The sequence below is a fragment of the Coenobita brevimanus genome, chromosome 13, assembly GCF_032717465.1.
Source record: "Coenobita brevimanus isolate Jiangsu-jjx chromosome 13, ASM3271746v2, whole genome shotgun sequence".
In the NCBI taxonomy this organism is placed as follows: domain Eukaryota; kingdom Metazoa; phylum Arthropoda; class Malacostraca; order Decapoda; family Coenobitidae; genus Coenobita; species Coenobita brevimanus.
Window position 1 is genome coordinate 54,211,962 of NC_136966.1, and position 24,251 is coordinate 54,236,212.

The 24,251-nt window shown below is 41.5% G+C and overlaps 1 protein-coding gene across 1 annotated transcript in view; it reads right to left on the reverse strand.

Annotated features, from left to right (window-relative positions):
• Nucleotides 1-18,095: 18,095 nt before the first annotated feature.
• LOC145415838 (putative glutamate receptor) overlaps nt 18,096-24,251 on the reverse strand; it is a 79,583-nt gene continuing 73,427 nt past the window's right edge. The window contains exons 12-14 of the mRNA XM_080285020.1: nt 18,797-19,058; nt 18,443-18,607; nt 18,096-18,208 (exon numbers count right to left, since the gene is read on the reverse strand). Coding sequence (XP_080141146.1) covers nt 18,096-18,208; nt 18,443-18,607; nt 18,797-19,058 — 540 coding nt within the window. The remainder of the gene's footprint in view (nt 18,209-18,442; nt 18,608-18,796; nt 19,059-24,251) is intronic.

Here is a 24,251-nt window from a genome sequence, read left to right on the forward strand (position 1 = left end):
TTGGTATTAGCGGGGGTATTTTTACATGGCGGGTCTTCTGGTAGATCAATAAAGTCTAATTTTTTGGCTTTCAAATCCTTAAACTGTTCCCTGTCCCAGCGGGGATTTGGAACTGGGTCCAGTAGGACTGCAGGCCACCTATCTACCAACTGAGGCAATGCCTCCCCCATAGAGAGAGAGAGAGAGAGAGAGAGAGAGAGAGAGAGAGAGAGAGACTGTAGATAGATTGATAGATAGATAGATTGATTGATTGATTGATTGATTTGACCAATTGATAGAAAGATACATTACGTAGATGAAATTACGTAATACACATACGTTCACGCATGCATGAAACCCGTACACACTTGCATGCATGATTGTACTCGGTGACAGAGCTAAGAAATTCCACCCACAAAAACATTCAAATGTCAGTACCGTGATTGAAAGTTTGCCATCGATCTGTGGCCGCCATGTTTGCCCTTTCAGTTTAATTTTCTTTTCACTCGTCACAATCAGGTGTCCAGAAACCTGTTTTAGTGAGTTAATATCAGACACGAACTTCTTTGCATCATTTTCTTTTGGGGAGGAGATTAGTAGAGAGGACTGGGGTGTAAGGGGATGGAGAGGGGGAAGGGGAAAGAGCAGCTAATCCAGTTATTGACACACAGAAGTGCCCCTTTTGCATGCCAAGTTTCATTAAAATCCTTTCAATCGTTTCAGAGGAATCAGTGACAGACAGACAGAAATACGGACCATAGATACTCCCAGTCTTCACATCAGTATAGGGCGCGACTCCTTCTAAGTGGCATACCTGAGATTTTTCACGGAATGGATAATGTAGTGCCTCAGTGTAGGAAATGGTAGAACAGTGGTATGCCGTGACGACAACCTATGTGCTTAGTGCGAAGAAATTGAAAAAAAAAAATGGTGTTTTCAACTCGTGTTTTAACCTGCTTATCCTCAGTCTTGAGATGTTTGCCTAAAAAGGAGCATATAGGAACTTGGTTAGACACGTAAAAGTTATTCCATAGATAGATAAATACACACACACACACACACACACACACACACACACACACACACACACACACACACACACACACACACACACACACACACACACACACACACACACACACACACACACACACACACACACACACACACACACAGTGAGACTGTGTGTGTGTGTGTGTGTGTGTGTGTAGAGGTAAGTGATAATCCTAATCAACCCACGTAAGCTATCATAAACCTCGCCGTATCTGCTAACGCACCCTAGCTGCGACATAAAGAGGTAAGTGCGTGCTGGTTCCGCTACATCAGTATCGCATGTTCGAGGTCTTTAGGGTGTGTGTTTGTGTGGTAGAGAGGAGCAAGAGGGATAATGGGAGAGGGGTGAGGTGAAGGGGGAGTTAGGAGGGGAGGGATGTAATGGAAGGGGGGTTAGAAGGGGAAGGGTATAATGGTGGGAGGTGTGTTGAGGGGGATCAGGGTGTACGTGAGTATTTGAGGGTGATGGTTGTTTGTGTGTCCTGGGGGGTGTACTGAGAAGATTGAAGGGTGTATTGGGGGATATGGGAGGTGGGAAGATGGAGGGAGGAAGAAGGGAAGGTTGAAGATGTGTTTATTTAGTACGTGGTGAACTGAGAGGAACGGAACAAGGTATATGTATAGGATGTCTTTGTAGTTGGGAGATCTTTCAGGTGTGTGTGTGTGTGTGTGTGTGTGTGTGTGTGTGTGTGTGTATTTGAGGGTCTTCAAGGGCGTGTGTGTATATTGCAGGGGGAGGGGCAGGGGACGTGACGGACGGGGACGTATTTATGCGTGTTTTTGTATTTAAGCTGGTACTTAAGGGGTGTGCGTGCTTTGGAAGGGGAGGGGACTGCCACCACACGTATACTAAGGCTGGAAGTCACTAATATTCGTCCAAGATTTTCGTCATTTTGTGAGGCTTTCTCGTCAGAGTTTCCTAGCCTCATAGACACGTATCCGTAACTCCTTCCACTCGCTTAGTTATTTTCTATATACAGTATATTATTTGTGGGAGTGATTCTTGCTACTTCCAGGTCATTTTATTCCGTTTAGAGGAGAATTTTCCATCTGGATGCTGTAGATATAGCCCTAGTTATTCTTTTTAGTACTTCACCTGAATGGCATCATAGAACGGAATCGTCTGGTGGTAGGTGGGGTTGAAAGAAAGTACGTCATCGGAATTTCGGAGTTAATTATTACATCGCAAAGAGGTAGACAACTCCCTACTTTGATGGTAATTTCTGTAGCACATGACGAGGGAAAATATTAATGTGGCCTCTTGTCATTTCCAGCTGCAGTCTGTAACGTGGGATGCAGGCTTATCAAATCTAATGAAAATAGGCGTTCCTCAGAATGTCTGTATAAATTGGGGTCTGCCTTCCCACATGCGGCCTGAGCTTGAACGGCCTTATTATTATTATTATTATTATTATTATTATTATTAAACAAGTGCCTGAAGGTGTACCATAAGCAAGCCCGTAAAATCTGATGTTCATTTTGGGCATCTGTAGTTGTCAGATGGGGTAAGATTGCACAGTATATCACAAGGTTTAGTCATCAGAGAAAAATGAAAGGAAAGACTTGTTCTGTGGTCATCATATGCTTCTGTATGGTTCAGAATCGGAGGCTTGTCCACACGTCCACAGTCGGTTTTAATAACATTACACAAAGATTACGGTAATATGTTTTTTCTCGCAAGATTGATTAACCCTTTCTCGTAAGATATTGGCAGCTTTACATACATAGCACCTTCGGCCATCCCTCTTACCTTAAAGCAGTACAAAAACTCACGGACGTATACTTTAAACGTAGATCGCGTTGGGGGAAGAAAAAAACAGCGGATTTTCGACGTACATTGACTTTTCTATGGCGGCATCAACTCTTATGTTTTCTGTGCAGTTGAGGGTGTCATAGGAGCCTGAGAGTGTTAATACTGTTTCCATTAACCCTCTCGTGGGAGCCTAAGTAAGTTTCATCTAACACTGGACGGTTTTCTTGGGTAAATATGGCTCTTCTTTTCAGGGTGGAATCAAAGGTTTTCCGGCTCATCATCTTCCTTTCTCTTGCTGACTCCCTGCAACCTCTCACTCTTGGCCAGTGTTGCATTCTCTCTCTCTCTCTCTCTCTCTTTTCTCGTAATTTTGTTGACCTTGCCCTTCCTCGCCGCATTTCCTAACTTCAGACACTTGACCTTTTTAGCTAACGGCTGCAGTTTCTCACAGTAAAAAAAAAAAAGAAAAAAAAAGATAAGAAAAAAAGTTTGAAAAGGAAAGAAAAAGAGAAAAAGGGAAGGAAAAATGTACCTGAGTTCGTCTCCTGAATACGAGTAAAAGGTTGTCGTGTTTAGCCAGTGGACGTCATTTGTATTTTATTTTTCTTATCTCCAGACGATTTTATTCAGTTTAGGATGGATTTTTCGTACTGGAGGGATTGGATAAAGCCTTCGTTAATCTTTTCATTCCCTCAGGCTGAATAAAATCGTCAATGGGTGGCTTGATTAATATGAAAGGAGAGAATCAGATTAAAAGGGGTTGACCGAAATCTGTCTTTAACATGACAGTACAGTGAATTGTTCAGATGGAAGACTTATTACCATGTATGAAAATATTTTAGAAGGTATTTTCGCTCCCTTCAGTTGAGGTATGAATAGAGATGGAACGTACAGTATTTACTTTATTCGCTTTGCTCCAGCTTGGCCTAAAATTGCCATCTTTCTATCTCCACTACCGAGTTGTAGCAAGATATTATCGCTAAAATACGGTGCCAGTCACAAAGAAGTGTTATGTAGAGGATTTAGAGGCGTAGCATTGTCTTTTTATGCTACTGAGCTGCGGGTAATAAGCTGCAGAAGGACACAAATCTAGGTCAAGTTGAGGTGAAAGGGCTATATGAAGTGTCCCAGTAAATATGTGAAGGTTTGTCTTTGGCTGATTTTGAGTGATGAATTCCGTATCAGTATAGGTCCAATTCTCAACCTTTACTATTAACGCTATAAGTACTGATAGCCATACCGGTGAAAATAGTTCTGCTTTATAATTCACCCATAAGGCCCTCAGCAGTTGCCGCTTTGTGACGACTGAGAACTGAAACAATGTATACTATTTTTACCTCATATCAGCCTATTATAACCTCATGAAGTTTCTCACACATTTCCCTGTATACATGCTTACTTGTAGAGGGTCCAAGAAGGGCCGGACCTGTTGTCTTCTCCATCCATCATCCAATAATTTTTCGCTCCATCAGGGCCGTAGGAACCCGGGGCAAGGCAACTCTTTCTCTACATTCAAGGCGAGGTGGACAAGCTCCTGAATGACGTTATGTGAACAGCAAACTCCAACCACCGCTTACAGGATCAAACCGTTTGGAAAGACTCAACCCTTAAAAAAACCAGCAGGCGTCTCAATATGCAAAACATCATTAACTGGATGCACTTCTTACGTTAGCCGAGGTAGCTATGAAATCAATGTATATTAAGGATTTCGTATAGCTGAACGAAATTGTTTAGTGTTACCTTGAAGAAAATACCCAGGTGTGTACCTGACAAGGACGTGTAAACCTCTTGATTATCGAGGTCTTCCCTATAAGCTGAAGAAATTGTTTGGTTATCAATAGGATAAAATGTAAAAAACGTCCTCGTACTGAAGGGTTTAATAGCAATAGTCCCTAACATCTTCAGTTTAAGAGTCTCCTCTAAACTCAGTATAATTGTCTGCCGTCAGATAAAACAAAATGAAAAAGGCGTCATCATGTGGAATTAGTAGAGTGCGTTCTTATTTTTATTTTCCCCTTGAAAGCTACAACTCCTCACACTTATAAAAATAACTTCTGGTCCCCTGAACGAAATATAAAGCTAAACCAAACTGCCCACATCAGCTGCAAGTTAAGCCCTTCTGGGCGATGAGGTCTTTATCTTTTTACCATCTTCAGACGACTTTATTCAGCTTTGGAGTTCAGTTAGGTTAAAAATATACGTTTGACAGCAGCAAGAATGAATAATGAAGTCCTTGAAGGGCTAACTGGTCGAATGCTAAGATTTCATTTAGCTGAGCAAACCTTTTATTTTGTTCTCAATTAATATCCAGTTGTGTTCATGGAAGCTTTTACCGATTCATTATGGTCATGTCCTTTTTTCCTTTTTTTCTTCCTGCACTCACGCGATCTTACTGAGCTTTGGAAATATCTCGCCTATTCTGGGGTGGATGAAGACCGTAGCGACCCTTCCAGTTCCTGAGCAGAATAGAGCCGTCGGGAGATAGCAGAATTTACACACAATTGCACCGCACTGAAGACTGCTAGGCTTTCATTATCATCACCATCATCATCATCATCATCGGTATTAGTAGCATCATCACCATCATTATCATCATCCTCATCATCACCAACATTATCATCATCATCATCATCAGCAGCAGCAGCAGCAGCAGCAGCAGCACACAAAGGATCATTGCTATGAAAGAGTTAACAATCTCTTCAGTCAGACAGTTCCTTCATGACTGAGTTACACCGCCCCAAGGTAGCGGCAATGAAATATTAAAACAGCAATTCGCGAACTGGTCCGTGATTCCAGCCCAGTTCTCGCGGGAGCCGTGAATACCGCTAAAATATACCCCGTTCTTTGCACACGCACTTGCTCTTTTTATGGCAGGTAATTTTATAAGGTTTTGTGGCATGCACGTGTTGGGGAAAAGAATATTGTATGATGGTGGGGTGGGGCGGGCGAATTGGTGCTGCCAGTGAGAGAGGGAGGGTGATTTGAAGGGCGAGGTTTGGGGGTGAATTGATATATATGTGTGGCTCTTTTTTAACTCTTTCGTGGTCGGGACAACTGCAGGCTATTCCAGACAGTGCCAGTTGATTTGGGAGAGTGAATGGATGTATGCGATTCTTTTTAACCTTTTCTTGATCGGAATATGTTTGGTATTTTAGGCGATAGCTGTCAGTACCAAAGGGTTTTTTGAGTGACTGGATGTGTGTCGTTCTTCTTAACCCTTTCATGGCAGGAGCGACTCTTCATATTTTAGGTTATTCCAATCAGTGCCAGATAGTTTTCTTCAGTTGAGCGTTTGTATGAAGAGTCTGAGAGTGTTAATACCATCACTATTATCCATCTCTTGATGCAAGATAGAGGGAAGGGCTGACTTGAAGGGCTGTGGTGGGAATGAATAGATGTGTGTTCATATAAACTCTCATGGTCAGGACAACTCTGCTGTTGTATTAGAAGACGATTTTACTAACCTGGGAGTAAGTGGAAGAACCTGCAGGTGTTGATACCATCACCATTAACTTTTTCATGGTGGAGACAACTCTAATATTCTGATCCATTCGACGCCAGATTATTTTATTCAGTTGAGAGTTTCAGAAGCCCGAGTGTTAGAATTGTCATCATTAACCATCTCATTGGTTCGATTTTTCCGTTGTATGTTCTTTAAATTTTGGGAAGATTCTTGAGTGTGTGTCTCTCAGTGTACATTCAGCTGGGAGTGAGTCATAAAATCCTGAGAGTGTTTATATTGTCACTGGTATTAATGATGCGAGGGAGAAGGAAGAGCTAATTTAAGGGCCTTGGGTGGGTGAGTGACTGGATCATTATATTTAAACACTCTCAGGTCGGGACAGCTCTAACGTATTAGTAACGCCACACGATTTGTTCAGCTGAGAGTGAGTCATAGAGCCTGTGTGTATGTGGTTTGGAGACCTTACCTGCCTGCCTGGATGGATGCGTGGTTCATTTTAACTCTCTCAAGGTCGGGATAACTCTAGTATTTGATTCCACTTTACGTCATGCGATTTCCTTCACCTGAGAGTAAGTCATGAGAGCCTGAGTCTTTTTTATTTTATTCTTCATCCTCAGACAGTGATATTCATCTTTGGTGAAGCTTCTTAAACTCGAGGGGGGTTGGGTATAGACGTAATAACCCATTCAGTACGAGAGGCCTTTCCTAAGCTAAATAAAATCTCGTGTTGGTAACAAAACTAAGCAGAATATCACGTCACTCGGATTCACAAGGTTAATGCACGTGTTGAAAGGATGTAGCATGATGACAGGGCGTGGCGAAGGAAGTGGGAGCGAGAATGGAAGGTTGATTTGGAAGGGCTTGGATGAGGTAAATTGATGTGCGGTTCACTTTAACTCTCATGGACGGGACAGCTCCAGTATTATATTCCAGCAAATACCATCTCAGCAGGGAGAAAGTGCACTCACACAGGCTGGAACCGAACATGTTCAGTAGCAAACTGTTCGATCGTGTAGCTCAGCATAAAACCTGTATATTAAATCTCGTTTTATAGGTCATATTTTGCACAAACTGTTTCTTATTGCCACACGCGATGTAGTTGCCTGTGAGAAACGGATTGGCCCGAAAGTGAACGAATAGAATTAACTTTTTTTGTCTAACCAATGAAATGAACTTTTCTTTGTCTTTTTTATTATTATTATTATTTTTTTTTTTTTATCCCAGCCTACATGATCGGACATTTTGCATCACAGGAAGTACATTCTGGCCACCGTGTGAATGCTCCCTTAGTCATAAGGGCCTGAGTGTTATTGCTGTCACCATTAATGAAAGTAACGCTAATTATCGAAGGAAGGAATAATGTATGAAGGTAGGGTTTGGCGAACGAATTCTTGTGAGTGATAAAGGAGGGCTATTGTAACCTCTCCCATTTGATGACAAATCTTGTCATCTTCACACCATTTCATCAAGGTTCTGAAGGGATCAGATATTGCTTTCGTTAACTCCTGTCTTCCATTGTCGTAGGTCTATCCTGCGTCAAAGAAAATCGCCTATCGTAAGCAGGAACGAAATACAAAACAGAGTGCATACTTGAATTGAGGGAGTTACTGTTATATGCTTGAAACAACTCTAATATATTTTTCCAACTAACGCCAGACGATATCATTATCCTGAGGGTGATTCATAAGGTTAATACAACTTCGTGAGTGTTGGTACTTATATCATTAACTCGACTCTCATCTTCCACTAAGTGCTATACTGTTTTATTCAGCTAAATGTGAATCATAATACCCTAAGACCCATTACCTCTCATAGTCGGAACAACTCTAGCATTTTGTCCCAGCTAATGGCAGACGATTTTATTCAGCTTGGAGTGAGTGGTAGGAGACTGAGAGTGTTAATATTGTCGCCATTATCCCACTTTATGGTGCGAGTGAGGAGGAGGTGGAGGGGTAGGGGAAGGAGTGCTTTGAAGGACTGAGTTGGCTGGAGGAATGAATATGTGGTTCATTGAGACACTGCCATGGTTGGGACGGCTTTCAAACTTCATTCCCGCCAACATCTTAGTTCTTTATTCAGCTGAGTGAACGTATGGACCTGAAAGTGTTAATACCGTCACAATTAACCCTCTCATGGTCGGAACAAATCTAGTATTTCCATTTAACGCCGGACGATTTGTGGGGAAGATGTGAGTTGGTGAGAGAGCAGCCCGATAGCGGAGGACAATGACATGGAGGTGATAGGTTTGTGGGCACCCCTTCCCGGAGTGAGGCGTCTGGTTATAGATAGACAGATAGATTTTAATTAGCTGAAAGTGAGCCGTGGCAGCCTGAGAGTGTCAATACCTATACTGATATCTGTTTCATGGTCGGGACAACTCTGATATTCTGGTAGTTAGTTTTATTAAAGTAAAAGCGATTCATAAAAGCGTGAGTTTTAATCTGCGTCGTAAACAGTCTGATATATTATGTGTGAGCTGTGCGTGTATGCTTTTTCTGACGCTGTATACTGTAGTTTTTTTTTTTTTTTTTTTTTTTTTTTTTTTTACAGGATGGCTCGGACTTAACATCTTCCATCGTGTGAAGTGCTGTTAATTTTATTCTTGCTGCCACTGACAAATTCACAGAGTATAATAGAGATTATTCGAGTCGGTGGCGTAGATATGGCCTTCATTAACCTGTGCATTTCTCTATCCCTTGAGCTGAATGGATCATTGTAGTTAGGAAAAAAATAGCTATAATTATACATCATCAGACACAAGGGGTTAAGCCTTCGCTACACCAGTATTTCCCAAGCCTCAAATCCCGTCTTCACAGGGTGTACTACTACAACCCTGTCCCACCATCAAGCACCATATCAGCCCGTCCTGCCCACTCCTGTGTTCCCACTTCACCCATTTTCTGTCTTCCTCTTGTGTATAAAATTTTGAAGAAAAGTCTATGATTTTAACCTTCTCACCAACAGAAGCGACCCACACACAGCGCCTGATCTCACAGGGTGTACTCCTTCTGCCGTTATCCATTACCGAGTGTAGTGGGATTGTTTTTACCTAACAAAACTGGGCCACTTTCACAACTTCGTGGTTGCATGAAATTCGATGAACCTTAGTTGTGTGGCGGGTATGAGTCCCCTTGGTTTCTAGACAAAGTAAACCTCTAAATTTTCATCCGGGGGGAATCCCCTCCCAATTGGGAACCCTTGATCTATAAAATTTTTGCATTAAATTTTCCCGGCCAACTAACAGTACCTATCTCAACATTTTCCTTTCATATTCCGGACAACTGTAGTGTTTTATTCCAGGTAAGCAGAACGTCTTTTTTTTCAGGTGAGAGTCAGAGTAGGAGACTGAAAGGGTTAATACTGTTGCCATTACCCTTACCGTGGCCGGGACAGCAGTAATATTAAATTCTAGGTAATACCGAGCGATTCTGTTCAAATGAGTGAATCAAAGGAGCTTAAGGGTGTTGAAGCTCAAATCTGTTGCCGTTAACTTGACCCCCTTCAGTCCGGTGACACATTTTTAGTTTCTTCTCGCAGTCTACAGACGATTCTGTTCTCATTTGCAGAATTTTTTTTCTAACCGAAAGGGTAGAATACAGGCTTCGCTGACCCCATCGCTACAAGAGATCCTAACTAGCGAAATTGTCTGGTGGTGGACTGATTAGAATAAAGAAATGTAAAATAAAATATGTCATCGGTATGGGAAGGTTTAATTGGATCTGATGGACCCTAGAAAGAGGTGAAAAAATCTGAAATATCCTGATCTGACCCAAAAAAAAAATATAAATAAATAAAAAAAAGGAGAAAAAACAATATGCTTGGATGTGGACGTTGCCAAAATAATATGTGCTCTGTTCCCTGTAACTAGGCGTAAAATTGCCATCCTTACATCTTGAATGCTGTACTTTGACAATAAATTAAAAATGGAATATGATGGCAGTCACGAAGAAGTGCCGTGGAAGTTATGTGGAACCATAGTATTGTCACTGAGCTACGCATTATAGGCTGCAAAAGGACGAAAACCTCTGCCGAGTAAATGTGAACGAAGAGAGTGGATCTAAGTTAATCTGAATGGATGCTAATTGATCTGAAGTTGGATGAATGAACACGAAAGGACTTATTTGCATGTACTCTTTTCACGTTTACTTGACCTAAAAATTGCCATATCTCTGTCTTGGATGCTAAGTTGTATCATCATCATCATCCTAACCTCCTTTCCCACCCTAGGGCACGGTGAACAACATATTAACACCAGATTATTACCCCAGCCATGAAGAACTGCAATGGGAAGGATGTAGAGTTGAGGCTTTATCTTATTTTGCCACTGAATTCCGCGAAATAAACCACAAGACAACGAGAATCTGGATCAGGTTGAAGTGAAAGAATTGGATCTTACTCTAAGTGGCTTTCAGTATTTCGTAACACCTCTTGCTCTTCGATGTAATCCATTAACCTCATTATCCTCTCGTATGCCCCTGATGCAAACTTTACCGACATAAAAATCTTATAAATTACATAAAAGAGACGATGAGGGTGTAATATGGTAAGTAAATCGCTAAGGGAGAGGTGCCACGAATCCTCCTACGCCACCTGGAATACGGGCGGAAGTACACCTGCAAAAACGCCTGCAAAAACTGAATGGTGGTCAGGTGGTTAGAGAAGTGACCTGCTTTTCGAAAGGACGCGAGGTTAGATTCAGGCATAGGCAGGGAACAGTTTGATGACTCCGAACACAGGCAGACACTAACATCCCACCTACACCACATACCACCACCATACCAGAACACCATATTTTAAGTGTATTGTCCTTAATTCCCATATAACCAGCACAGGTATGGTGAGGCTTGGGTCTCTTACTCACCCACTCACCTGCAATACAACCAAACACTAGCATCTCACACAACATGCCAACTACGTGCTGCTTTTCGACAAGTAAATTGACATTAGGGGACATTTTTCAGTCTAGGTATGGCCCTTAAACCTTTCTTTATATGAAAAGGCCGTCCCAAATTTGAGTGAAGTCATTTGGAAATTGCAAGAATAAATAAAAATATGACATCATTGGACTGACAGGGTTATTAATGAGCTGGGCAAGGAGTGATTTAGTTTGAGAGAGAGAGAGAGAGAGAGAGAGGGAGAATGTATTCATGTATTTATATTTATGTGTCGTAAGTTTGTGCGTCTTTGCTTGTTTCGTTTACGTTTGTGTTTGTGTGGGTATGTGTATGTGCTTGTGAGTCTGTTTCTTCATGTATGTGTATAGTCTTTTTCTACTTATATATGAATGTATATGGACCTGTGATTATGTGTGTGTGTGTGTTTTTCCCTCTGTTCTGAAGGCATGCTTGTATGTGTTGATGTAAGTGTGTGTTTAATGGATATGTGTATGTCTGTGTGTTTTGCGTATGATTATTATGGATGTTTGCATGTTGCGTTTTTATATGTGTTTTTCTTTGCATTTATATGTAGGAATACTCCGTGTGCGGCTATGTATGTATGTGTGTGCGCTTAGGCATGTTCATTTCGTTCTTGTGTATGTACTTAGGTATGTCCTGAGTTTAAGGATTCTCTCTCTCTCTCTCTCTCTCTCTCTCTCTCTCTCTCTCTGGATGTTGGGAGTGTTTGCTCGTTTGTATTGTATGACCACACACACACACACACACACACACACACACACACACACACACACACACACACACACACACACACACACACACACACACACACACACACACACACACACACACACACACACACACACACACACACACACACACACACACACACACACACACACAATTACTTTTGGCGCTTTTGGTAGAGCACTTGACTCCCAATTCAGGTGACCCAAATTCAAGCCCCGCTCAGGTCACACAACTTGCTCCAGTGAGGTGAGCTCTCATCTGTTAAGTGTGGCTCAATGTGCACCGTGGTGGAAGACCCGCAAGGGTTCGAAGCCCAGCGAGGTAAAGATTAAGTGGTCTGCTCCCTTGTAACCTACGCCAGCCTCGGTGAGACTTGGTAGTGTGTCGGCGCTCCTCATGACAGCCAGGGTTAGCTTGTTGACCCTCTTAGGTTAGGATACTAGATTAAGGACATGTGTAGTTTCAGCCACTTGCTGCGATGAGTAAACTAACCGAAAATTATTATTATTACTATTATTATTATTATTAGTAGTAGTAGTAGTAGTGCCTCGCCCGGAGCGGAGTCCGGCGAGGTATTGTTTTCGGTCGAGTTTCTTTGTTTCTGTGTTTGTTAGCAGCATCACGGAAAAACGACTGAATGAAATTACATGAAACTTTCGGGATATGTGGGCACTGGTCCCAAAAAGAAGTGATTAAATTTTGGAGGTAACAGAGTCAACCTGAAAGGTCAAAATCACGGTCACGGATTTTCTGATGGCTATAACTTGAAACCGTTTGAAGTTAGAGGTTTTTACTGTTTTCACCATACAACAACTCCCATATGGGTTTTCATCTGGCACCAAGACTATTGACATTGAGTGACCTTGAAAGGTCAGACTCAAGGTCACAAGTACTCAAGGGGCTAGAACTCGAAACTGGTTGCAGATAGATATTTACTATTATCAACAAATAGGACATCCCATATGGGCTTTTAATTGATGCCATGACCTTTGACCTTAAGTAACCCTGAAAGGTCAAATTCAGGGTCACGGTTATTTAGGTGGCTACATCTCGAAACTGGGTAGGATAGATATTTAATATTATCAACATACACAAAGTCCTATATGGGTTTTTAATTGGTACCATGACCTTTGATCTTAAATGTCCTTGAAAGGTCAGACTCAAGGTCATGGATATTTAGGGGGCTGTAACTCGAAACTTTAAAGATAAGAGATATTTACTATTATCAAGATATAGGAGATCTCATATGGGCTTTCATTTGCCACCATGACCTTGGACCTTGAGTGACCTTGAAAGGTCAAACGCAAGCTCACGGATTTTCAGTGGAATATAACTTGAAAACGGTTGAAATAACTGCTGTCGGGCGAGGTTGCAATGCTTGGCACCATTATTATTATTATTATTATTATTATTATTATTATTATTATTATTACACACACACACACACACACACACACACACACACACACACACACACACACACACACACACACACACACACACACACACACACACACACACACACACACACACACACACACACACCTTTCAGTGTGTTATCGCAGCCATAACCCAGCTTAATTTCTTCATGGTTCAGTATTGAATGGTAATATCGTTTTGTTTTACTGATGAGGTATACTGTGGAAAGTGAATCGCTGAGGAAGATGATGACGTGGAGCGGGGTGCAGTAGGATAAGGTCTAGAGAGGTGTGTATTCTCAGAGTCAGCAGGAAACCAAGCCCCAGGTGCAAAAACAACGTGTGAGAGGGACAGCGGAGCGTTGTAGAAGGAAGGTTTGTCGTTGTGCTGGGACAGAGTTGCCTGAGAACGTAGTCATGCAAACTGGGGTATGTGGCAGTCACTATCTACAGCCTGGCAGTAGAAAGGGACGATGAAGAATAGTAAATAGGATAGGAAAACAAGTAAACAGATGGGTAGGTACCGAGGCAAATTTGTGGACTCGATTGGTCTTCATTTTAACTCTAACTTGCATCGAAGGTGTTACTCGCAGCCACTTAATAGAGAAGATGAGGCACAGTTCTTCCCTTGAAAAAATACATTGCCTCACTGGCCGCACGTAGCATTCTGAGGCTCTAACGAAGCGTAGTGTTGTATGTGTGTTCCGTGATGTACGTGCAATTATTACGCTTGACATTTTGCGTCCTGAGGTACCAGATTAATAGATACATCTGCCTCGGAGGAATTAGCTCGTTCCCCATCCATCAAACCCCTAGGAACGCTATGCTTTTTTTTGGTGGGGGGAGGGGAAGGAGAGGCGCGATTGTTTTATGGAAGGTGTGTGTAATGAAAGACAAGTGCAGCAGACAGTAAAATAGACGAGATCTGAATGGAGCTGAAGCGACAATAATACCGTTATCGACACCTTCGACTAACTTAGGCAATTAACACCACCCACGGGCTCCCACCAGATGCTATCGCCGCCAGCACTGGAATGCAAATGGAGTTAACAAAGAAAAACGAACAGATAGAGGCAGAGATTTGGCAGCAATTTCCAGAATCCCTTTTATTATGCTAACCTGATTATCACGTTTCTCATTAGGTTCCATTGTGGTCCTAAAGATAAAAGCCTCTAACTCACCTTCCCTCATTAACATCACCCACCTGCATAATCACCTCACCTCGCACACAAAGGTTCAATTGTCCTTCTCTCTCTCTCTCTCTCGCGTGGGTGTCAAACTTTTTCCTTTTTTTTTTTTTTTTTTTTTTTTTTTTTCGTACCCTGAGGCATTGCTCGATATGACACACCTTTCTTCGACGCTGTCCTATTTGGGACAGGTATATTGATATAAACGGGATATTTTTTTCTTTTTTTGTTATTGAGTTCCGGCGCGAAAGTGGAGAGGGTTACTGAGTGTGTTTAGTTCGGTTTGTCTGTCTCTCTTTCTCTTAGCAAGGTCTTGAAAAAGTTATTGGTCGGAAATGCAATATATTTGGCAATATGATTAAAAACACTCGGAGCAACATGTGATTAATTTGGGGGTGAAAAGGTCACAGGTCATTGTTGAAGGGCAGGATCACTTCAGACAATTTTGATTAGATTTGAGCAAAGTTGGTGGGACAGTTGAGGGACAGGAAGGGTGGAGTTATTTAGTTTTGAGAACATTCGGTCAGGAGTAAAGGTCACAGGGTAAGATCAAAGTTTTGGCCCGTTAACTCAAATAGGCTTAATTCGATTTAGATCGTACATGGTGGAAGGTTTTATGGTTTGCCTAGATTGAAATAATTCTGATTTTAGAACGATACGTCAAAGGTCATTGTTATTGCGTTAAATGAACTTACACACTCTTGATCCGATTTTAACCGAACTTGGGTCAGGTAAGAGTGAAGTAATTCGATTTTAAGAACAATCGATGAAAGGTCAAGGGTACAGGACGGGTCAGATGTTCAGGCACACGATCAGTGGACACTGTCGTGTCCGAATATGTAACCCACTACCCCCCCCCCCCAGCCATGGTTAGGTGGCTTTGTTCAATTAAGGGAAATTTTTGGTAGTCAGGAAACTAATTACGGGTCATTTGTCGCTGAAATAATAGTGCCACTAGCGGCAGGCGGTTGCATTCGGCCGAGTTAAATCTTCAGTCAGAGGGCTATAATTGCTGCTTATTACGCCAGCCAGCGCCAGGCGGATTTATTTAGCTAAGGGAAGTCCTCACTGATATGAGGATTAAAATTCTCTTGATTACTTTTTCAGTGTTGAACATCCCTCAAAGAAAAAAAAAAAAACACTTGAAGCACGTCGTATTTTGAAATGTGAACGAAGCACTGTGATACATGGGCCACCTTCTTATGGTAGTGCAAATATTATTCATGATATATAATACACTAGGAAAAGAGGGGGGAGGGGAACACAGTGAAGGATGTTATATAGTCCTGGAATTCTTGAGCAAAGGTGTGATTGTTTACCTGTCGTGTGATTTCTTTCTGCATGGGAGACAAAGAAAGGGGGGTGTAGGGGTTTTGGCATGTCTCCTCTCCCACGTACAAAAAGAAATCTTAGTTACGAGAGGAAAATTATCGTATATTATACCTATTCTCTGCAGGAAGAACAGGTGGAAGACGGTGTGGAATATTCTCGTGTCTGTATTTCTACCTGTCAAAAATAATCTGTTACGAGAAGGAATTGATCATAAATATATTTGTGTTTTGGGGCCAGGGATTCCAGTGTAGTAGATCCATTAGTGTCCGAGGAGCTGTTGAGCCCCAGTGGCACCATACATTTGTTTTCTCTCTTTTTTAGGGCTATGCATGCACTTAGGTATCTTTATTTCAGTAAACTCCAGATTATTTCATTCAGGCCAGGAATTCTTCATAAGGTCAGGGAGTTTACCCTCTGAATGCTATATACCTACTTGTCACTTAATTTTCACCAACGACTGACGATTTCACTACTCTGAACAGGTATCCAGGGCACCAAAAACGCAAAAAATTATTGCTATTAATGTCTTTGCCTAGAGTAAAGAATTATGCGTTATATTCCACTTTCTAACACAAGCAGATGGTACTAGCCACAAAGAAGTGCTATGGAAAGAACACAGAGCCAAAGTATTGTCTTATTCTGCTCTACAGCGACGGGAAATAAACTGCAAAAGGACGAAAATCTCCATCTAGCTAGTAAATAAATTATAGGTATCATATTTCAGAGAGACCGACGATTTCAATCAATTAATGAAAATAGTATATCAGAAAATTAAATCTCTCCAGCCAGCACCAAACGATACTGATCAATCGAGGGAATTTTTTAATGTTGAAAATCATCTTCCAGCTACTTCCAGACGATTTTATTTTGCTAAGGGGAGACATTGATAATCATAGGATTCAAACTTCTTTTTCAAATGGAAGAATTTATGATGCTGGAGTGGGACGCCTTCATGTGGTGACACCGATACAGCGGAGCTGCCCTGTTGCTTGGTTATACAGACGTCCCTCAACTCCCTTCCTGTCCCTCAAGTGGAGGATGATGGATTGCAAGAGAAGGGCACCTTCAACCTGCAGTATATTGGGTACACATTCAGATGAACCTGGGGTTACAACGATATAGTCCAACAGATACTGGGTTGAACCTTCAGCTGTTGTGTATAGTTTTGATCTTGGTGTCGTTTGAAAGCTAAGAATGTGTAGGTCAAGAATCTGTTGGGTGCCCTCTTGTCGCCCTTGAGCATTTTGCATAATTGAAGATGGCCGTGGCATTAGAAATAATTTGCAGTCACGAAGTAATACACATAATAAATTGTGTAAGTTTGCATATTTTTGTGGTAATTGTGTACCAAAACCTTGTGAGAAGCATTTACAACCAAATGTTGCCTGATAATGCAGATAATTAAGATGAGCCCGTAAATGATTGAAGAAATGACGACTATTTGAAGAAAAAAATATTCCATCATATCAGAGCTAAATTCCGATGAAGTTTTAATCCAAGTCTTGTTTCTAATATTTCAAAACAGGAAAAATTTATTGGTATGCACCACAAAATACTTATTAAGCTTCTAAAAAGCTTAAAATGAACATTAATCAACACTTTACAAATACCGAAACACCATGAAAATACCAAACTTACGACCAACACAGCAGTGAAATTCTACCTGTGTATGACTACATTGTACATCCATGAAACTGTACAAAACCTTAATCACATGTCTTAATCAGGCCTAGATAGTGAAAAAATAACTAGTTATCGTGTGAAATGACATGAAATTACATAGTTTCAGTATGATGAACATTCAGGTTGTGAGAAAGTATACTAAACGATGCCCTTTACCTTCCAGCTCATAGTGGAACCAAAATACCACTACAGTATCTTAACCTACCTAGAATTATTCAAATAAGTCAGATTAATTACACAGCAAAGGTAATTCCCTAAGACTCAAAGATCAGTTTCCGGAAACATAGAAGCAACCAATTTGGACATGTCATGAAATGTAATGCTTATGTATACAGTTTTACATGAGTCAAGCAAAGAGTGACATGAATGTACTTTGGTCTTCCTGATTACTGAGCATGTGTGTTAAAACATTCACGTCCCTTGCAGTAGCAGAAAATTATGCGTGACAAATTGGCTGCTCTGCAACCACAGCGGAGTGTCCGGCATGGTGCATCTTCACTTTTGCAGCTGCGCTGTACAAACTTTAATACGCTGTCAGGTGCCAGAGAGACATTTGGAGGCACTGTTACATGACCTAAGGACTTATTTGCATGATTTTTTTATCCCTCCAAAATTTTCAGCGTCCATGCTTAGGGGCTCTGGGTCCTTCATTGATTTCCAAATGCATGCATTGTAGTGGGCACGCTTGACATTCTCTGCAAAGGATTCATTTGTAAGTGGGAGAGAGTTAAGATTTGCTGTCGTTGTACTTCACTTGCCAAGCTTTGATGACCAAAGAGTAAGAGCCTCTGACATGCTGTCACAGAGTGGAACTCTGTAACCTGCAACCATGAATTTCTTAGCTTATTTCACCACATCTGATATTGATGTATGAATATCGCCAGGAGGTGACAACGACAACCCAGAATGCAAAGCCTTTATCGCAGCACCTTTCCCAGTGTCATAACTAGGAGTCACAGTGTCACATCCAGACAACACATGAGCCACAACCACATTCTCTATAATTGTTTCATGCTTGTCAACTGTCTTCTTTATGTCAATGACAGCTGTGTCTTTGATGTGTGATTCCATTGATATCTTTGTAGTGATATTTTCTGTCAAGTAGTAATACAATAGTAGGAGAAAAACATCTGTGTCATCTGAGATTACAGCATTTCTTTGTGGAGAGTCTTGAAGAAAGAGAAGTAAGTTGTTGTATGATGATAACATCAGCTCTTCAAGGGTAGTATCCATGTCATGCCTGTGTACCTCTAAACCACCATTACTGGGAGTTGTCTTTTAACCTGTTTTTACCAATTTGTGGTTTTGAAGGCTCTTCTGGTGGAATTCAGAGTCATTGCTCAGTTCCAAGCATAGGAAATCTATGTGTTGGAGTTTGTTCTCTGTAACACCCAAAACCACCTTCTGTGGTGGTAATGCTGTATCCAGACCCAGTTTATGAACTCTACTTGCATCCATTTTCCTAGACGACCTGGCTGTGGCTTCAGTGCTGTAGTCATAATATCGATCAAATATCAGGTACACATCTTGTGATGAGAAACGCCTCTGTAAAAGACACCTGAAGTTCCGAATGCAGTTTGTAAATAACAACAGAAGCAGTCAGTCATTTTCTTCCCTGCGATATTAAGCATTCACCCTGTACCACATACCAAACTGCATCCCACTGTTCCACCATATCCACCACCATGCACTGCACAATTTTTTTTACGTGAAAGTTAAATTCAATTTTTGATAATCAAATATGATGTTACTGGACAGTGACATTCATACAGTGCTTGTACGTTTTCCAATTCCTCTTGCAGAAATTACCATGACCATGAAAGCATTATTCAATAATGCCACTACCAGTCATTACCAGTCAATATACAAGATGCATGAAAAAAATACCATGTGTCAGCATCACAAAAGTATGATAAATATATAAGAATAATGAATACAGCAGAAGCAAGCATGTAAAAATGCAATGAGCCAGTGTACAGGAACCATTATTTCACCATTTCAGATACTAACTTGATTTAGATGGCTGATCAGCAAAGCATTTCTATAAGCAAAATATTTTCATTGTCAAGTTATTCATGGAAATAATGGAAACTGTACCATTGCTGTACATTTTGTTAGGTTTTTCAAGCATCACTTCAGCACATTTCGTAATTGGCGGCCATCTTGGACGTCCTCTTAAATTACTCAGAATGTTCAAGGGCAACAAGAGGGCACGCGGTAAATTCTTAATCTGCACATTCTTAACTTTCAAATGACACCAAAAACAAAACTGCTGTATTGACAACATGTGACGGTATCCCCTAAAATCTTGATTTGGCTGCCGGACTAATAATAACAGTAACAGCAACAGCAGCAGCAACAAGTACTACTACTACTACTACTACTATTACTACTACTACTACTACAGCAACTACTACTGCTACTACTACTACTACTACTACTGCTGCTGCTACTACTACTACTAATACTGTTGTTTTTGTTGTTGTTGTTGCTGCTGCTGCTATAAATGTATATTGTGAAAGTACAACAGTTTCTCCATGATCCAGTCCCTGAATCCAAGTCAAGTCGAATTTGTGTGTGTGTGTGTGTGTGTGTGTGTGTGTGTGTGTGTGTGTGTGTGTGTGTGTGTGTGTGTGTGTGTCTTTGTTCAGCTGAAATGTACCCAGTGGACTGTAGTTGACGTTTTCATTCTCCTACAGTTTACCATCCTCCTTTCGGGGGATAGGGTAGTTGTGGGACATATATATATAACCAGGCAACGAAGTCACTTGGTTATAACGGTGCGTCAAAGCATTCCTCTCCAATACTAAAATTATCCATCTTCTTAACATACAGAGGTCTATAATGTTGGCATATTTTCTTTCTACCCTAACAGCAATGGTGCATTCCCATATAAAGATCCCTAACTCTTTCCAGCTCAGTTGATGGCCAGTTGTATTGAGACTGTTGGGAGTTTCGATATTGCTATTAACCAAGGAGACTCATTCCTACCACCCATGACGTAATGCTCAAGCTGTGGGAATGCCCCGGTTCCGTCAGGTGAAAAAGGCTAAAGCAACGCAAAATGACAGTCCATCTACTAAACAGCATCATTCAACTGAGGGAAATCTGTAGCAGTCAGAGGATTCAAAGCTACAGATTTCAACTAAACCAGACGATTATTTTATGAGCTGGGGGAAATATTATCAGTGCAAGTTAACACTCCTCCATGCTGGTACTTGCTACAACTACCACCAGATTCTGCACTTAATTCATGTCATTGCTAGACGATTTCATTCAGCCAAGGGAAAATATTCATAGCGAGAGACTTGATTGCGCCACCAGACGATTTCCTGTTGCCGACGAAAACATGAATCAACTCTGTCATGGTCGAAGCATTTTTTTTCTATTGTATTCCAGGTGACACAAGACGATATTATTCAGCTGCGAGTGAGTCATAGGAGCCCGAGAGTTAAATCTGTCACCATTAACCCTCATGATCAGGATAACTTTAGTATTCAAGCCAACACCAAGCTATTTTTATTCAGTTGGGAGCGGGTCATAGGAGTCTAAGAGCTAAATTTGTTGGGATACGTTTGGCGCGTTATATCAAAGATATCAAAGCAGCCTCTTTAGTTAGAAGACATATTTTGATCTTGCAGCTTCCATACGATTATATTTAGTTGAAGAGAGACTTTCCGAACCAGAGGGATTAGATATAGCCTTCGTTAACTTCCCAAATAATATATGTCTTACCCAAAATGAATAGAATTGTCTGGAATTTGGGAGGATAAGCAAAAAAAGACGTCACTAGGTTCAAGGAGTTAGAATCCGTCTCAAATATTTCAGCTCTGGACGCATCTGAATGGAGAGAAAAAGAGAGAGAGAGAGAGAGAGAGAGAGACGCTTCGTATTCCAACGAGCTCCAAACTATTTTTCATCATAAAGAAACGTGGCAAAAATATACGGGTCCCTTCTGGCTGGAAATCTGAATCAAATCTGTCTATGGGTCGTGATGGCAGTAGTAACACTTGCGGGCTCGTATACTTAGACGCAGTTAAATACGAGTATACTCATCATAGGTAAGCTGCAGCAGAATAGTAGAGTTACACCCATATTACAGACGCGAAGAGAATTCTGTTTGGTACCGTTATTAACACTGCATCTCTTACTCAGTTTTTGTAGAATAAAATCGTCTGGCGTTATTGGAATGGAACACTTCTGCAAAGTTGTTCCGATCATTAGAGGGTTGATAATATTTCTTTCGTTATGGATGCACCAGCTTAGCCCAGCGAACGCCATACGATTTCACATAGCTGAGGGCAGTACTAACAGGGTGAGAACTGAGAAATGCTTCTTACTCAGAGTTGCCCCAAAGTGTGTGGAAATTTACAAACGACTTCACAACCTGACGATTTCACTCAGTTACGGGAAATCTATATCAGACCTGTGAGCTGATCGTCTCGCCATTCCAGAGCGGAGTATTTGCTGGGAAGCACGTCATTGAACTTTTTTCTTCTTCTTCGTCTAGACTAGTTTATTTGGCTCAGAGAAATCTTTGAGGCAATGTACTGACTATTTCTGCCAACACCGGACGATTTTGTTCATCCGAAAGAAATCATAATCACTGAGAGGTATGATAACTGTTTCGTAGTCTACTCCAACCTGTAGCCTACCAGAGGAGTTCATGTACCTGAGGCAAATCAATGTATTAAATCTATGCATTCGTGCTGATTTTCCAGTGTTTCATCAAGGGCAGTGCCTAGTATCCGTATGGAAATGAGCACGTTAGAGTAAATTAGTTATATCGCAATATTTTCATCACTTAACGGAAGGTAATACTAGCAGTGAGGAATTAGAAAAATCTGCTTAACTCGAACTTATCCCGGACGACTATATGTAATGAGAGAATTGAAGGAATTTTAAGAATCATCATATTCCAGACGATGTCACTCAGATGAGGGAAATCTGTACCAAATCTGTGCCTGGTTTGGTGCTAATGTGCCGCTGTTGCACTGAAGGCAATTGCTACTATTTGTTGGGGGACGTTTGGCGCGTTAGAGCCGAGTCGTTATCCGGAGAATTGGGTCGGAGATAAGACTCGAATGACATCATTACCCCGGCGCTCTTTAGTTAATGAGGCTATTGTTTTGAGGCGTCTGTTGCTGATGCTTGAATTACACACACTGTTGCTCTAATTAAATAAACGAGTATTGTCGCATTTACCCTCATTTCTTCGCATGACCATCAGAGTGAATGTGTTCCAATTACCGGATTACCAGTTGGCTTTGCTGGCGTGATGTGCAGTGAAATATAACCGTTTGTCACCTCTTCTTTTTTCTCTCCCAATTTCAGTCGACTGTCACATGTAAACATAAGGCACACGAAGGCATCCACAGTACATTAGTTTCTCTTAGGTCATCTGTCGCCTGCCACCCACCCGGTAACAGTCAACCAAAGCGTAAATAATGTGCTCAATATTTTTCGCTCCGACTCTGAGCAAGTACACCCGATCCTTTATTGGCCTGTTTATTTTGAGAGTGGACATAAATGTTGATAACAGGCTACTTAGTAAAAGCATTAGGTTAGAGGGAAGTTTATCAGTACCAGCATCCGAAACTGTGCAGTATATACCCGAGAACTTTCTGTTGAAGTATGCATTCCCTGTGATTGGCTAATGGTACGTCATTGGGCGGGGCTTATCTCGTCTCCGAAGACTCGGTGAACAATACTCCCTCAGAAGACTAGCATTCGTATGAGCGGCGGCGTTAGCGATAGTAACAAATTTCTCTGGAAAGTTCGGTACCTGTGGGGGGAAAAAAAAAAAAAAAAAAAAAAAGGCGGGGTTGATGGTGCGTGGTGGAGGTGGAACCGGGTTAACACGCCGTTTAAAGATAGACGTTGTACGTTGGCCAGTAAGGGCGTGGCAGCAGTTTTTACCGCCTTAGCGTTCAGTAGAATATATCACTCAGCAGTCAGAGTTTCATCCAGATGCCTAATTGAACGGGCACAGTGGAGGGGAAATAAGTTTTATCCAAGAATCTGACGGGCCTAAGAATGAAACTCGGGTTTTTCCAGATGCCGGCTGGGTGTGCTAACCATCGTATTACCGGTTCCCACAGCATTTCAGAATTCCTCAGCCAGTAGAACAAAACAACAGTAATAACTAGAAGAACAGGGTAAGCACGCGTGGCTCCTGCATACCTAGCATTTCACGACGCAGGTGAGATGACGTTCTCGGGTTGAAAGGGTTAACCACCATACGATAAACACCGAATCCAGGAAGGTGTAAGCAAACCCCTATTTTTTTTAATGTCATTTATGGAACACCTGTAATTGTAAGACGTGATTAGCCTCCATCCCACATTACAGAGAGAAGTCGGCGACGATTTAAAAGGATCAGACATATTCTCTCATCCTCACATGCTTTGGAAATTATCGACAAATATTGCAGGCTCATCCACACCTTGGCGTCCTCTATTTTAATATTACCTCCCTCAGTCTTTTTTGGTTTTAGGGCGGGCATGGTTTACCTCCTAAAAGCTTTAAAATCGACGCGCGGGAATTTGCAGAGTGCAGCGTTATTCAATTTCAGTATGAAAGCCATTAAGCAAATCATCGCTCCTGCGCTTTTCGAGAGAGAGAGAGAGAGAGAGAGAGAGAGAGAGAGAGAGAAAGACGGACGGACGGACGGACGGATGGGTAGATAAGATGTAGATAGACAGATAGATGAATGGATGCATGGACAGCTAGATAGAC